Genomic DNA, 16,181 nt, shown 5'->3' with positions numbered 1-16,181 from the left:
ACACATATTCCTGGTGAGGTCACGCTATATTAGTATCGTGGCAAATAATCAACGAATCATCTTTACAAAATGCCTGATGGCACTTACGGTGCCCCGTAATTAATAGGTACCCCCCCCCCCCCCCCCTAACAAAAAAATCACGGTGTTTTTTGTGTGTGCGTTTTAACGCTACATGCGAAGTGTGGATCTTGGAACAAAAAAACACCACATAATGTATGGAGTTGAGACGCTATGTGGACTTACGTCCACACAGTGACTTTTACAATGTTGAAGAATAGGATTTTCCTGAAGTGTACAGAACAAAGAAATGTCCAAACAGCGACTGCAGCACAGAGCTGTGTGTATTTAACTATTTTTTTTTTTTTTTTTTTTTGGGGGGGGGGGGGGACATGACATTCTGCTAAAACTTGAACCGAAATGTCAATACATTAACCACAAATAAGGGAAGTGCGGGGTTAATCTTTTTGAAGCGATCTAGTCAAAAGGTCGACTTGTCTTGTCTCTTGCGAAAAATGGTATCACTGAACGTTGTCACATACTGCACTCACGAGCAGTCTGGCTCGTCAAATTTTTGTTTTTGTTGAAGATGTGAAAGAAATACTGAAAGTAAAGATGACGTGAGAAGGTGACACATTTCTTTATTAAAACTGCCAATAATACTCAAGTTCCTCGGAAATGTTGTTGGCAGTTTGATTAAAACAACCTTGCGACCATGTTGACGGACAATGAGTCGTTGTATAGGTATCAGTGTGTGCAATGTTGAGTGAACACCTGAACCAATTTCACAAATTGCTTCAATTTCACAAATTGCTTCAATTTGTCACAGGTCTCGGAGGCCAAATCCGTTAGTTTCCTTCAAAGAACAGACAATGAAAATGAGACAGTGTATATATATGTTTTGTTGGAAACGGTCACGCAGGAGCGTGGTTCAGACGATGAAACAATGCACGATTTATATACCACATTATCAAAGGCCTAAAGTCTTGTTTACTTGTCAAAAATGTTTTTGTGTGCGGAACCACAAACCGTTATCTTTGGGTTCTCTGTAAATGGAGTAGCTTGATCGTTACTTTGCAATGTCCTTGCAGAGTGCAACGTCCATCAGTCAATAATCATTGTTCTTTGGAATATTGTTTATATTTATTGATTTATGTCATACAACAACAAAAGCATTAATGTATGGCAGCCGATAGATTGATTTAACAGAGACTTTTACAGAGAACCCATGAATAAAATGTCTTTAAAAAGTAGTTTAAAGGACAAACACAACATTTGTCACAAGCAAGTAATTATAAACAGTCAAAACACTTACAATCAACCAACGATACCATTAAGAATGTTAATTAAAAAGAAACAAGAAAAAGCAAAACAACGAGTTAACGCATTGGAGCGATCGAGGGATGTCAGCATCTCTCTCGAAACCGGGAGCTTTATATTGAAGTAATCCTATACTAAACGAAAACGTCGTTCCGGTAGAATCCCAAACTTATTATCTTCCAACGGTATCATAAAGATTATATTGTAAAGATTGCGTTACCATGACAACACTCTGTTGCCATTGTGATGGATGCGTTGTTATTATCAACCATTCATCTTTTGTAACAGTAATTGCCAAGTCTGCCGTGCATTGTGTAGATGCATTAAGCATCACTATACATTTAGAACTACGTCTGCAATAAGCTGTGGTGTAATGAAGCGTACATCTCAGAGCCCAACTATTGGTTGTGGCGAGCTGAAGAGATCAATACAGCAACTGGTCTGGTACCTTGACCAGTACACAATTAGGGAGTACAGCTGGGTGGACGTATAAACAAGACTACAGCTGATTAAAGTAAAAGCATTTGGCTACGACTGTCTGCTGTCTGCTTTGAAAAAAAATTCCCCATTGAAAAGCAGTACGACAGAGGCAATTTCGTAGTGTTGATGAAACAAAAATTGCCATCCGTACACACACACTACTCTTTTCCTTTGACAATGACAAGCATTTCTGCCGCCCCCTCCCCGATCGTACACCTTTTTCAGGAGAACAAAGAAAGACTAATACAAACACGATTCACTGTTGTCCTATGAGTGTGTATGTACAAATGGGATTTTACAAAAATCAACATTATACAAAAAAGTTTATTGTTTGGGTTATCTCAAAATGAATTAACAGTGCAATTTCGAAGGAGTGTTTAGAAGAAATGGAGTTGCATGGTCATTAGTATCCGGCTGTTAATGTATATAGATCTAACTCTCCGATTGAGTTCTGCCTAACTTTTGTTTTGTGTATAATATGTAGAATGCGTATCATATTGAAGAAAAACTTACGCAAGCAAAAAGCTTCCCACCCACGTTCAGCAGCACAACGTAAAGATGGTCTTAAAAAATATGGAAATAAAACAAAGTGGAAATATATATTTGGTTACGGAAGCGAAGATCACTGGCATCTCGGGTGACGTAAACTTCACCGAAAGAAGAACGTGCAGTTAAAAAAACAAAACTTATATGCAAGTCTTCCCTCCCTGATCGATACAACAAACGCGTCCACCTAAATTGTATTTACAGCCACGGCTGACCAAAGAAGAAGAAACCACAATTCAATACTGTATATACAGCCGCGGCTAAACCGTAGAGAAAGAACCCGGCTAAACCAATCCCTTGTAGATTGATGCATTATTCCGGATCCGGATCGAAACACGTAGTCAGTTTCAATTTCCACAAGTAAAAGCCCCACACTGTTGGAGACGACTTTATTTTAAACACACGAAACCATGACAGAGACACAGATGTTTTCGAAATCCATTCTTCTTCCGTGATTCAAAGGCGGCCTTTTGAACGAACACATAACCGGAGGTTTGGGGAAACAACTCTGTACGGCTATTCATTTCGGTTTTCCCTCTCATCCAAACCTTATAACAAAACATTCAATAAACGCAATGAAAAAATGTGAATGGGGTCCATTCCCTGAGAAAATAAAATCGGGTTTCCATTTCAGGCCATTGGATGAAGCGTATAGAGAATATAAACCGTGAACTATTTCAATAGATCTAAATTTAAATGTGGAGAAATTTTCAGCTGTTTATAATCCAACATTTCGACGTGTTCTTTGGGAGCGATGCCAGAAAGGCGCCGATCAGAGTCTAAAAGATAAAGTGCCCTTTCATTAAAAAAAAACGTCAGGAAAGGGTTAACTGCACTTTAATTACTCGTATAATTACAATAAAATTGTAACCAAAGCTAACCTGCAAAATACTCCAATCTTGCCAGTTCGTTTGTTCCACACTGGATTTTGTTGTGCAATTCCACCCAAAACAAGTAAAAGCCACTTCCCGGGGGAGGGGGGGGGGCACTTTACAAGAAGGAAACAGTTAAGATGAAAACAACTATTTAATAGAGGAGCTGAATGCAGGAATTAATATTCCCCTTTGGTAATTGTCCAGTCTTCTCACTTGGTGTATCTCAACAGTATGCACAAAATGACAAACCTGTGAAAAATTTAACTCAATTGGTCGTCGAAATTGCGAGGTAATAATGAAAGAAAAGACACCCTTGTCTTTAAAACAGTCTGGATTACGGACGGAATGAAACTTGCACCAGGCAAGGAGTTCCAAAGAGATGCAGGAATAAGCTGTTGGAATGACTTTTTAAAAGCGAGAATGGGTGAGAACAAGCAGAAATAATGGTTTCACGCTCAAACATCTTGATAGTTTCTCTGTATAAAAACAACATAAACAGACCAGGGCCCAATTTCATAGAGCAGCTAAGCACAAACATTTGCTTAGCATGGAATGTATTCCTTGATTAAAACAGGATTACCAAACAAATTTCCACGTGATCATTTCAGGATAAGCAAACAACAGCTGAATACGATCAAAAAGCAATATGCAACAAACTGAAAATTGGTTGGTAATCCTGTTTTAGCTAAGCAAGTTGTGTGCTTAGCAGCTCTATGGAACTGGGCCCGGCTGTGAGAAAGAAATTGTAACGTTGATCGCAACCCCACCGTCAATAAGGCTAACTTATGATAAATGTTGCAGAGCAAGACGTGACCAAAATGGTGGCAGTAAGATAAACGCGACTCCATTACATTGTCATGCCACGTTTCACATTTTTGTACACAGAGCTTTCTAAATCCGACCATAGAGAAAGGAACAGACCTTGCTCTCTATGCTTGACAAAAGATCAACAGATGCCACCATTTTACTTGAACATTAAGAAATCAAGCTGAATGAAATGTTTTCGGGAATTCTTTTCAGACGAATTGTTAGATAACCTATTTGGAAAGGATTGTCTCTATCGGAAACCACTTACGCTTCATTGTGTATTTTATGACGGGTGTAGAGAGTAATTGATTAAATAATTTTTAAGTGCGTAGTTTCAATATACCGTATGGCTTGATAACAATGGTCAGCATGAACACATGTTGAAACACAAAACAGATGTTGTTCACCCTAAACAATGACAATCCTTTGCTATTGTTCTACTTTTAGAAACAACAATAGCGAAGGGGATAGTGTGACGTGACGTCATACACGTGTGGCGTTGACATAATAGTGTTATAAGTAATGTTTATTTTAGTGCAATATTGATTTTATGCCCGTACCGATTTTACAATGAACTCGTTGAACGACATTTTTTCAACCTGTTCGACCTTTTTAACAATTCAATCCATTAATCTCCATGTGTGCATTGGAATGTGCGTGTGATTTCGCATGTCCATTTGAGGAAAAGTACATGAATTAGTGATAATTGAGTTTGCTCTTAACAAATGTTAACTGCTTGATTTTTGTGTTAACGTTGCTGACAGCAAACATTTCTTCAAAATAGCTATTTAGCTACAAAGGAAACCCAGCCTTGATAACGGCACCTTGAAAAGGGCAGAAACATTTTAACAAACCAAGGGCTGACCTAAATTAAAAGCCTACGACATGGGCTTTAATACACGTTTCAGACTATTTAACCACAAATGTCGAGATTTGTTCAAAGGGAAAGCATACATCGCGGAAGTAACAGCCAAACTAGGTCTAGGCATATGAGAAGAATGTCATGGCTGTGATAGCCTACATGTATGAATCGAAAAATAAAATGAAAATAAATATAATTGTTTAGCTATAATAGCTCAATAACAAACAAATTGGGATAAATTTCTCCACAATAAGCCGTTCAGAAACCAGAAGTGAAGATTTGTGCTTTCGTTGTTTGCAAGGTTAAGTATAGTTGGGTGAACCGCCTACACTACACCGTGTTTTCACTTCCTATTGCTAAACACACCGTACCACACAAGGCATCATCGGAATGGAGTTTAATTCCGCTTTCAACGACTTGTGCAAATTGGTTTGGTCAACACACTTAAATGTCAATTGTGACCCACTAAATAATGCTTTTACCGTTGTGTCAATACTCAGGTGCATATACTGAACATTCTCTGTGGAGACGAATGGCGTGTTACACCACATAAGCACTTTGTTCTATGGTTACACCATGTATTTTTTACCTCCGTGGTTACAGTAACACAAGTCGCATTTAAAGGTAGTGGACACTATTGGTAATTACTCAAAATAATTATTAGCATAAAACTTTAATTGGTAACTAGTAATAGGGAGAGGTTGATAGTATAAAACCCTGTGAGAAACGGCTTCCTCTGAAGTGATGTAGTTTTCGATAAAGAAGTAATTGTCCACGAATTTGATTTCGAGACCTCAAGTTCCTGTGACAAGGGTGTTTTTTCTTTCATCTCGCAACTCCAACTACCAATCGAGCTCAAATTTTCACAGGTTTGTTATTTTATGTACATGTTGAGATACACCAAGTGAGAAAGCTGGATTTTGACAATTACCAATAGTGTCCACTGCCTTTAAGGTATATAACGTTAAGACAATGGACACTATCGGTAATTACTCAAACATTGTAAGAAACGGCTCCTTTTGAAGTAACTTAATTTTTGAGAAAAATGTTAATTTCACAAAAATATTTAAATAATTGAACAAGCTCGAATTCAATGCATCTGAAAGCACACAACTTGTGCGACAAGGTTGTTTTTCTTCGTGTGTTTTATTGTAACTTTGGCGAGCAATTAATGAGTCAAAATGTTCACAAGTTTGTTATTTTATGCATATGATGAGATAGATCAAGTAAGAATACTTCTCTTTGAAAGTTATACTTAAGGTGACCACTTCATTTAAGATCAGTTTTTGAAAGTTTGGAATTCAAAATATTGCCGCCTCTCCTTTTTCATAATAAAAGAGATGTTGCATTAATTTGTGATTAAAGTAACCATTTTACCTCAATTTTTTTCACTCACTCAGTCGTCTAACAGAGAGACAATGTTCTCACAACTTCAAAATCTAAAATGGCAGGGTCGTAGAAGTTAGTATCTGCATTTGGCAAAGCGATGCATGAGTAACTGGCTACAGTTGAGACACACATACTGCAAGATTCACGCATATACCAAACTGTCAATGCAAATGTCACCATAATATATGACCTGTGAAATGTACTTTTACTTTTAATGGAGGTTTTCTCATTATAGAAATGTCAATGCTTAATATATGATATTGGTAGCATTTACATAAATACCTCATAGCCACGGCCATAATTAAACAATTTTTCTGGTTCCATACTCTTCAATGACCGCACGGGGACCACGCTACAAAATAAATCACCTTTCCACCATTGTTGTCAGCGCTGCGTTTCCATACACACGGGCGCTATGGGACCATTAGTTTTTTTTGACAACCTCTTCTACGATTTTTCACAACGGTCGTTTTCGCCCGGGAGAAGCCGCGGCTCCGCAGAACGTGTCCAACCAGCGATTCCTTCGTCGGTTTTTCTTTCTTGCACATTTTGTTATTGATCTATCGACATTTGGCGGGGGATTCGGGCAGATGTCTGCGGGCAAATTTGATTAAAAAGACGGCGTTCCCAGTGGCAATGCCCCCTCCGCTCGGGGTGTATCGTATTTTTATTAGACCGATCGTGTATAATTTGAAGCTTTGAATGTATACTCAATTTTATGTAAAATGAATAAGGAAGATGTCACGAAACGTCGCATCGCATCGCGTTTTATCTTTGAGATGGGTTGGAACACATTTGTTGGTTATGCCATTTTGTTCATATTCAAAGGAAAACCTATCAAACCTGTGATTGTGTAACAAAAACAAACCAAAAACCCATAAACCGTGCTACTTTGATAAAAACAATACGAATTGTAAAATACATACAATGGGTTCTTATACGGTTTTTTGCCACGCCCCAGGGGAGTTCCAAAGTGCTCAGGTTTTTTTTTTTTCAACAGGATAAGCAGAGGTGAGTTATGAGACCCACTTATGCAGCTCCTTCTAAAGGTTTACAAGGTGCTGTGGCGCATTCAGCAGCCACTGCCAGAAACGAACCTGTAAACTTTTTAGCAATGTTGGACAGATTTTTACAAGGACCTATATGGCATGAACGCTATCCAACATAAATTTACACGAGGTACATTTTATAAAGTTTTATCACCTTGCTATACAATTTCGCAAGGGACCCTTGCTAAATCTCTCTCGTGTGAAAGGAATTTTAAAAACGTAAATGGGTTGTAAGAGCATAATAACACCCGAGACCTACTGCTTACGTTTCCAAGAAAAAGTGGTTTCCAAATATTGCACTCGATCGTAACTTATATAGGACGGGTCTTAACAACTTGACATTACTCAACTTGTTTAGTTCATTTATTGGGGTTGCGGCGTTGTACCGTCTTCGATGAAATTCTTCAAAAGAGTTATTTCTTTATTCAAATGTCACACAATCCTTCATCAGGCGCCTACTTGTGCACTTTTCACACATACAGGCGCAGTGAGAAAACGTATAGGGACCTTGAAGTGCAAAATACATCAGAGTTCAACGTTGGATTGTATGTAAATGTTAAGTCAAGTTCAACAACTGACTTGAACTGTGGAGTCCACATTGGCAGGGACACCACATTTGCCTAAACTCCCACCACAGCCTTGGGTGTTATTACCAATTTCTATAACAGGCATGGTACAGCTTCGAAAAATGATCGATTTCAAACCTTCGAAATGTCTCGGTGCATTTCCACACGTCCCAAGTTTTAAATTGTGAACTTTTCTAAGCTATTGACCGTACTTTTAGCAAGTTCATAATCACAAGGTTGTGATACGAGTTAGGTTGCATTTCGTGTCCCTTGTGACAAAAAGGGCAATTATTCTGAAATATATTTACGTTTAAACGATTAGTTCCGTTATTCTCCGAAACCGAAATTACCACAAATGAACCTTACTTAACTGAAGACAAAACACGAACCGTTACTCGTCGTTGTTTTCTTTCTACGTGTTTCATTTTGGTGTGTTTGTTTAAAGCCACAGGAAGGAAATGATATGACTCTTCTAATGATGACCCGGGCGCATCTCCCCATTAAAGGCACTGCACACCTTTGGTGTAAAATTGCCAAAGTCCAGTATGCTCACTTGGTGTATATCCCAGCATATGCAATAATTATATTGGTCAATGCAGCTACAGGAGAATAACGAAAGATAACACAATTTGTGTGCTTTCAGATGCATTAAAAAAGGCTTCAGGCCTGAAGTCTTTTATTATTTGAGTGAGGAATTACCTCTTTCAAAAACTACGTAGCTTTTCATGTGTAACTATCAACAGCTCTCATTTGCTCGTTACCAAGTAAGTTTTTATGCTAACAATTAATTTGAGTAACTACCAATAGTGTCCACTGCCTTTAAATGTCACGTCGGAAGTAGCAGTACAACGATTTACAATAGAGAGACGTCACCACTAAACGCTTCACCGAACATGACGCATTACCAATGAAGTTCAAGATTAGACGCTAACCACATAGTCAAAGGTAGAAAGTGACATACCCGAGCACCAGCGAAATGAATACATCTTTCAAAATACGTTGATGTAACTGTAGAACTGATAGCTCTGAAGAAGACTTGATATTTCGGGTTGGGTTTTTTCGTTAAAAAGAGCAAGACAATTTTGTCCTCATAATAAGGGTTTTTGTTTTAAGGTGGTAGCATAATTTGAAATAAACCTGAAAGTCTGGAGCAGTTGAGAATAATCCGTAATTTGAATACACAAATCGAGAACCTTTTTTTCTGCATGGAACGGTTCTCAGATTGAAATGTTTTTAAATCCCTTTATCTAAAACAATATTCGGGAATCGGGATTAGTTTATCAAAATGGAGTACACATTATCAACAGCTGCAGTGCTTCATACCAACATTTGATGGTATTTATTTTTGAATTAATTTCCAAAGGACCCTCACTTGAATTCCTCTAGCTTGCAAATACGAGAGGGTAAAAAGGGATGACACATCAAACTTTTATATTTCATTTTTGTTTTAATGTAAGAGCACGCATTCCAGTCATCCAGGTGGCAGAGACAGTCAGACACATTCCATATTTATAAAGGGATTGCAGAATAATATTAAGGGGTTTTATGAGAAGGCCTATGCTTACTTAAAACAATCCTCAATAGTTTGCCGGAAACATCGTCCTTAATACGGTGCTTTTTTTAAAGGAGCTTGTTCGTTTGATCTTATGGCAATTGAAGTTTGGTGTATTATAAAGCGTATCGAAGGAGCACTAGAAGACAACTTGTTGAGGCCAAAAGAACCCTGAACCGATGACGTCATCGTTTGGTCACTGTTTTGATAGAGTGATGTAACCGAGTACTGCAATTTCCGACAGAGGCACAGCGGTTTCTTTCTTCTACAACGAAGTGATTTTTGCAATGCAGTTGTAATGTTTTTAACCGTGAAATTTATAAATGATATGAAATGAAATGAAATTAAACAAATTGTGACGTCATCAGCACGAACAAAATATTGAACCAACCCCTTTGAGCCGTATTGAAAACAAAATTCCTTCAAGTTGTGCATTTATTCTGAACTAGATCATCCAATGTCAACTGCCAAAAGGAAAAGTGGGACCGGGTTTACGTCAACATGAGTCACACTCTCTACTCGACTAGACCGGGTCCTGGGAGAGTAACATCCGGCTAACATTCTAAAGGGTATAGGTCGAGTTGGTTTATATACCGTGTAGTGAGTCGCAGGGACATGTCTGACCGTCCATGATAAACCAAACACCCACGGAAGTTTTGCTCTTGATCTCGAGCGAACTACAAAACTGCCATAAATCCCCTACTGATATGACGAGTGTGGTTTGATGAGTCAAATTAAGGACATACAACAGAAATGATCAGTGTGGTTTGTTGACCTTTCACCTCTTTGATGTGTTTCGCACCTGAACTGTCTGAACGAAGTTCGTGATCAGACATCAACAACATTTCGCGTAGGCCCATGTGTTGGTGCTATTGCCAATTATAGACTCATTATATGAAACATTCAAAGTCATTACATGTGGGTGAATAATTTTTAGTTTAAAACCTTCCTTATTTGTCAGCAAGTCTGACCAACCGGTTCGAAACATTTCAATTACAAACAATATGTACAGAAAATATGTTGGATATATTAGGTGCACACGACTAAGTTTAGGTCTACACAATTTACATAAAATACGGCATATTGTGTTTGAGTACACCAACAATGAAGTCACATTAAATGGTCAGAAAATGGAGGTACAAAATAAAACTGACAATAATGAGTGACTTTCACACACCTAGATCAAGTACCTCCATGCAAACACCACGAATCGAAATAAAAAACATGGCTCCGGCACTTTAAGCATCGATATTGAATGTACGCAACAGGTAGTATATATAGTGTAACTAGCCATGAAGGCTATCCAGTGTGCATCAATCGTGTATAACTTACTACGGCAAATTCAAACCGGAAATGATGACAGCACAGACCTCATCATAGGGTCATGAATGGTGATGGTTTTACAACAAATGTTGAGGTCATTTGGATAACCTTGGGGTGCTCAAGTCAGACACCCGGAGTTTTAGATCCGTCTTTCGGTGGTTGTTGTTTTATATCAAATCAGAGAACAGGGATCTTCATGTATACGGTTGCTGCTTCTAAGCTAAGGTACATTGATATGGAGGGGATAGGAGGGGATGGGAGTGGACTGGGACGGGATGGGGGAGGGGAGGGGAGGGGATAGGGAGGGGGAGGGGATGGGGAGGAAATTGGGGATGAACTCTGCACTCAAAATGAGGTACCAATGACGTAGTCGTATTCAGTAACACCCATACCCGTTATGCAGTTTTATTCTTTAGAATAGAAAACAACGATCCTTGCCCATATTAATAAATAAACCAAATTGCAATATTTAATCTAAAACAAAAGAGGATTTACATTGCTGAGATTTAGATTGTCGTGACCGTACACAAGTAGCCAGGATTACAAAACCAATTAAGCATTTTACGTTGGTGACGCAGAAAGTCAGAAAGTCCAGAATTCGACAAATATCTGGAGCGGTTATGTCCGCGCATGAAGAGTAGTCCGTCGTTGGAATAAACAATCTGAGAAACGTTACTACCAGTAACGCTTTCAGTTAGTTTCGTACGTTAAACGACACACGGGATCAAAGGATTTACGTCCCATACGGATCATCATTGCTGTGTCTTGCTTAATGACACAGGTAGATGTAAAAGTTTTCAGTGACAGGATACCTTGTCGTAGCTAGTGATCAAACTTCTACACTTTCTTTGAAAAACACTTTCTTTGCAAAACAATTTTTATTTCCATTGAAACAACAGAGGGCTATAAAATATATTGCTTAAATTTTTAAAGCATAACTGTTGCAAATCGTTTTGCAAGCATAATTGGCTGTACTTCAGTTTTCGGTTTTTGAACAGAAGTGAAGTTTCGGTTTGCTTTTGCAAATTTTAAAAACACTGCAGCGTCTATTTATGATGTATTACCATTTCTGTAAATTGCAAAACCATTCGCAATCATCGAAGTATAATCTGGAGAAGCTTGCTGGATATAAAGTTTAATCCAGTGCAAATCATCAAGGGAGTGGTGGTGCGAACGTGCAAAAAAGAAATCCCTTCCAATAACAAACCGTTTACCATAAGCTTTCACTGAATCATCACCGGAATTTGTGACCTTTTTTTTCTACAGGCTGTGTGTTTAGTTTAGTGAAATATAGACGACGGGAATGGCTTCATTCTTGAACAGACAAGTGTTGTTTGTATGCTGTATACTACAGGCCAATACTTCGTTTTTGAAAGGGCACGGGCACCAAGGCACTTTCTCCTTGGTATAAAAGGGCACACTATGAGGAAATTGTAAATTTCTACAGGAGCATTTCAATTGCACCAAGGCAATGACCAAAGGGCAGGGAGGCAATCACCTTCATTGCCTCTGTTAAGTAGCAGTCCTCTGATTACCATTATCATTCACATTGTTTGACAGTAATGGGTTTCTATATGGAAAGCAATCATTGGAATTTGTGCGAGTCAAAAGTTGCCGCAAACAACGCATGATCGGGTTTCAGTTGCACCATGATATTTTGAGGTACACCTCCATTTTTGGTTTAGCTTGGGGAGGACTAAAAGTAAATGTATGTGACTTCAATCTAAGTGAACATTGCTGTAAGCTATAATAATGATAAATTTAATTACCGTTCACATTGTTTAGCAGTTATGGTTTCATTTTGGAAAGCAATCAATGGGAATTTGTGCGAGTCAAAAGTTGCCGCCGAGTCACAACAACACTTGAGAAACGGTTCCAGTTGCAACATGATTTTTTTTGGTACACCTCCATTTGTGTTTAGCTTGGGGAAGGCTAGAAGTAAATGTCTATGACTTTAATAATGTACGTGACCAGCATCAGCACAGGGCTAAAGTGCTCTGAGGTGGCCTAAGCAATGAATTGACTCTCTACACTATTACCTACCATTATTTTCACACCACAACCTCGTGGCTTGATCACGAATTCATACATGCATTATTTAGGAGTATACGGCGTGGACGTCTGCCTGTGACGAGCGGGTAATTATGACTAGGCACACAGCACGGTGAGAAGGGGGTTACACACGGCGAATAGCGGTCTCATCAACTCGCTAATAATGAAAGACGGAACTTCAATAAACGATTTGACCTCCAGATAGGTCTTGTGGATGATAGTTGTTGGCATGGATTGTTGTGGTGGGAACTCACAGTAAATTATACACACTGAATGTCTTGCAATGAGAAATTGGCAGCGACGCAAAACTAAGAAATGAATAGGATGCTGGCCACACACTGCGATGTTCGAAAAGCATCGGCTATAATATATACACACAGGGTCACGAAACGTCGCGATATTGAAGTGCATTCTACCAGAAACCATTGAAGCATTGTTCGCCACTTCACTTAAAAGTATAATACACCCTTAATCTTTGAAAGAATAAATATCAATGCACATCTTTTAGCTTTCAATAAACGCACAATAGAACCAACATTATGAAGTTTCCATTAAGTCAGTTGGTCTCGTTTAAACGACGAGAAACAGGTTTTGTTTGGTTTTTTTTTTTGTAAGGGATATTGTGCACGTTTTGTGTTTATTTCAATTGCGGCGATCAAAATAAACAAGGATGAATTAGAACAACACGGATGAGTAAACATACCAAGGTCGCATTGTCAAGACGACTTATCCCAAGCCGTTTAAAAACAAGGTCACAGCGGTAGCTACAGTACTACACACAACATGAACTCAAAATGTAGAGCACTTTAAATATACAGAGCACTTGGAAATAAAGACGTTATTACAAGATTTTCTACAGCCCTCGTTTCCAATCCCCCGAGGGGGGTGAAATGCATTCACTCACTGCTCATAAAGTGGAGAAAGCTATTGATATATGTATTACAGCTACAATACGCTGACATTTTTTTCGAAATAAATGTCAGCGTATTGTAGCTGTAATAATACAGATAAGAATCCAGATTGCGTTCTGGATTCTTCAACAAAACGGAACAGTTTATTTTAACATGGATTTAAATTTAAGTGTTTTGTGTTTTGTGTTTTGTTAAGGTTTCTTGTATATGGGGAAAACATAAGAAATTGATGACATTTGCGTAAAAACCGGGGGAATAATATCTGAGATGAGTTTTTGGAAAAGTTTCCGTATGGCGCCACCACTTTTTCATTCGAAATAAAATAATATAGTATCTAATTTACCTGATTGATATATCCCTTTTTGTAAAAATGAGTGAAAAAGTGGTGGAAAGTTATCCTCAATTTTACACATTCTATCATTTTCCCTCAATAACAAATGAATGTCTCTGCTTACCCAACATATTTTTTCCCTTGTATATGTAATAGCGGATCCGCGTCTGATGGTACTTTAGTAGAAGGCATGGCCATAAGTCTTTCGTATTTCCCAGTGTTTTGTTTCAGTTTCGACGGTTGTGTCTTCAACCACTTATGGTGAGAGTTGTAGAAATTGCCCTCATCTGGGAACCCATCGGGTCGTTTTGGTCTTGAGCTGTCTGGTTGTTGGGGTGGTGGTCCACGGGTACTTCTTGAGTTGCTTTGTATAATGTGTTCATGTCTCTCGATAGGATTGCCCGGGTTTGATAGAGGGTCCAAATCGTGCGGGTGTCGCACCACCGTCGAGTTGATGACGACAACCCCGGAGCGTGAGGCACTCTTACCCAATTGTCTCCGTAGGTGTACGGCAGGATGGTCGTTTCCCCTCGGGGGATAGTCCCCGATCGGACCACCCTGGGGCGACTCTGCTTGCGCACCGTGGTGGTACATGGAAACAGGGCTCAGGTCTAGTATCATGACCATGATGAAAACAGCTGTAGCTACGCTAGTACCAACCATGGCCATAAGGGCCCTCTGTTTGAGCTTCATTTTAACTGACCGGCCGCGTCACTTATCAACAATTTAATCCTACAAATTCTTAGTCATTGGAGGTTGTCGTTCCAGTTGTCATAATACACTAGCCGAAGACTTAAACTCCTTCTCCACAGAAGAACATGGGATGGGTGCACATGGGTTGCTGTTCCACCTAAGTCTAATGCTAAGGGGTGTGTGTGTATCACGCAGAACGACAACGCACATGGTTTCCAATCTCGCTTTCAAGTGTCAAGGCAGGCATTTGTTCACGGGAGTTTTTACGGCAAGAACTTCTCCATCAAGTGATCACCACGCTGCTCTGGATGATACTGGTATAATATCCAATCTCTCTTGCTGCCAGACCCCATAGCATTCAACGTGTTAATATCATCATCACACGCAGGACCCAGTACCAATCAATGAGTACTGGGGGTGACCAACCAACAGTGATTTGTATGGTAATAGACAGCAGTGGTCTTTAGTCGACGTCACACCACCATACACAGCGGTTTTATCTTCAGCAAGCAAACACACGGTCACCGATTATATATCACTGGTTCACTTCGGCAATGTTGACAACGTGAAGAGGTGCAGAGGGAGCAGCGCTTATTGTTCTCCTGATAACAATCGATGATAACAATACACCATCCATGTCGAGTTGAAGATCTCAAGTGTGTTTTCATGTAGGTGCAGTCCGTATGCTGCTGCGATATTCCAAATGGGGGTTGTTCATGGACGGTCTGTACTGCACCATTCTAAATCAGATATTTCCTTTAGTAGTCAGTGACGGTCGACAGTGATCTGTGCGCACACAGCTATCTAGCATGTACACACAGTTTTGGAGTAATAATAGAACTTGATGGTACATGCATTTCCACAATGTTCCCCCTACACGGGCACCGCGCTATTGCAATACACTGTTCGATTACTGAAGCATGTAACAACAACGGTGACCCAAAAGCCAGCTGTCATAGACGGTCACCACACACGTTACTACCTACTGCCTGCCCCTGATGTATCTTTCATTACAATAGTGTAGTAATAATTCATAGCGAATTCATAAAGACGCAAGAGGCATGTCTCGGGGTTTGTACGTGTGTTTGCGTGTCAAGGTGCTGTGTGTGTGCAGAGCGACGGTTATTTTAGAACTGAGCACGGCTGCACGTGCAAGCTTCTTCGATCCCGCTAGTGGCAATACACTGCCCTCACTGAGACCCCAACAGTCTCGGTGTCTCATAGCTCTATGCTCAGACTCGCAGGACGTAAAGGTTGTGATGCGATCAGCATTGATTGATTGTTGACTATAATAAGGATTGCTCCACAAGCCAACATAGGCTTATTTCACCTGGGTACTAATAGCGCGTCAAACACTAGTATAATTCAGTTGTAATTTTGGTTTCGAAAGGTGTCGTGTGTATCATACAGTGGTAAGTTCTCTTGGGA

The 16,181-nt window shown here is 39.4% G+C and overlaps 1 protein-coding gene across 1 annotated transcript in view; it reads right to left on the bottom strand.

Annotated features, from left to right (window-relative positions):
- The window catches only part of LOC139944328 (extracellular serine/threonine protein CG31145-like), a 28,118-nt gene extending 12,217 nt beyond the window's left edge, over positions 1–15,901 (bottom strand). Inside the window, exon 1 of the mRNA XM_071941322.1 lies at positions 14,185–15,901. Coding sequence (XP_071797423.1) covers positions 14,185–14,753 — 569 coding nt within the window. The 5' untranslated portion in view covers positions 14,754–15,901. The remainder of the gene's footprint in view (positions 1–14,184) is intronic.
- Between the last annotated feature and the right edge of the window lie 280 nt (positions 15,902–16,181).

This window comes from Asterias amurensis, chromosome 11 (genome assembly GCF_032118995.1).
Source record: "Asterias amurensis chromosome 11, ASM3211899v1".
NCBI classification, from domain to species: Eukaryota; Metazoa; Echinodermata; class Asteroidea; order Forcipulatida; family Asteriidae; genus Asterias; species Asterias amurensis.
The sequence above is the reverse complement of the archived record's forward strand: the minus strand, read 5'-3'. Positions and strand labels throughout refer to the sequence as shown.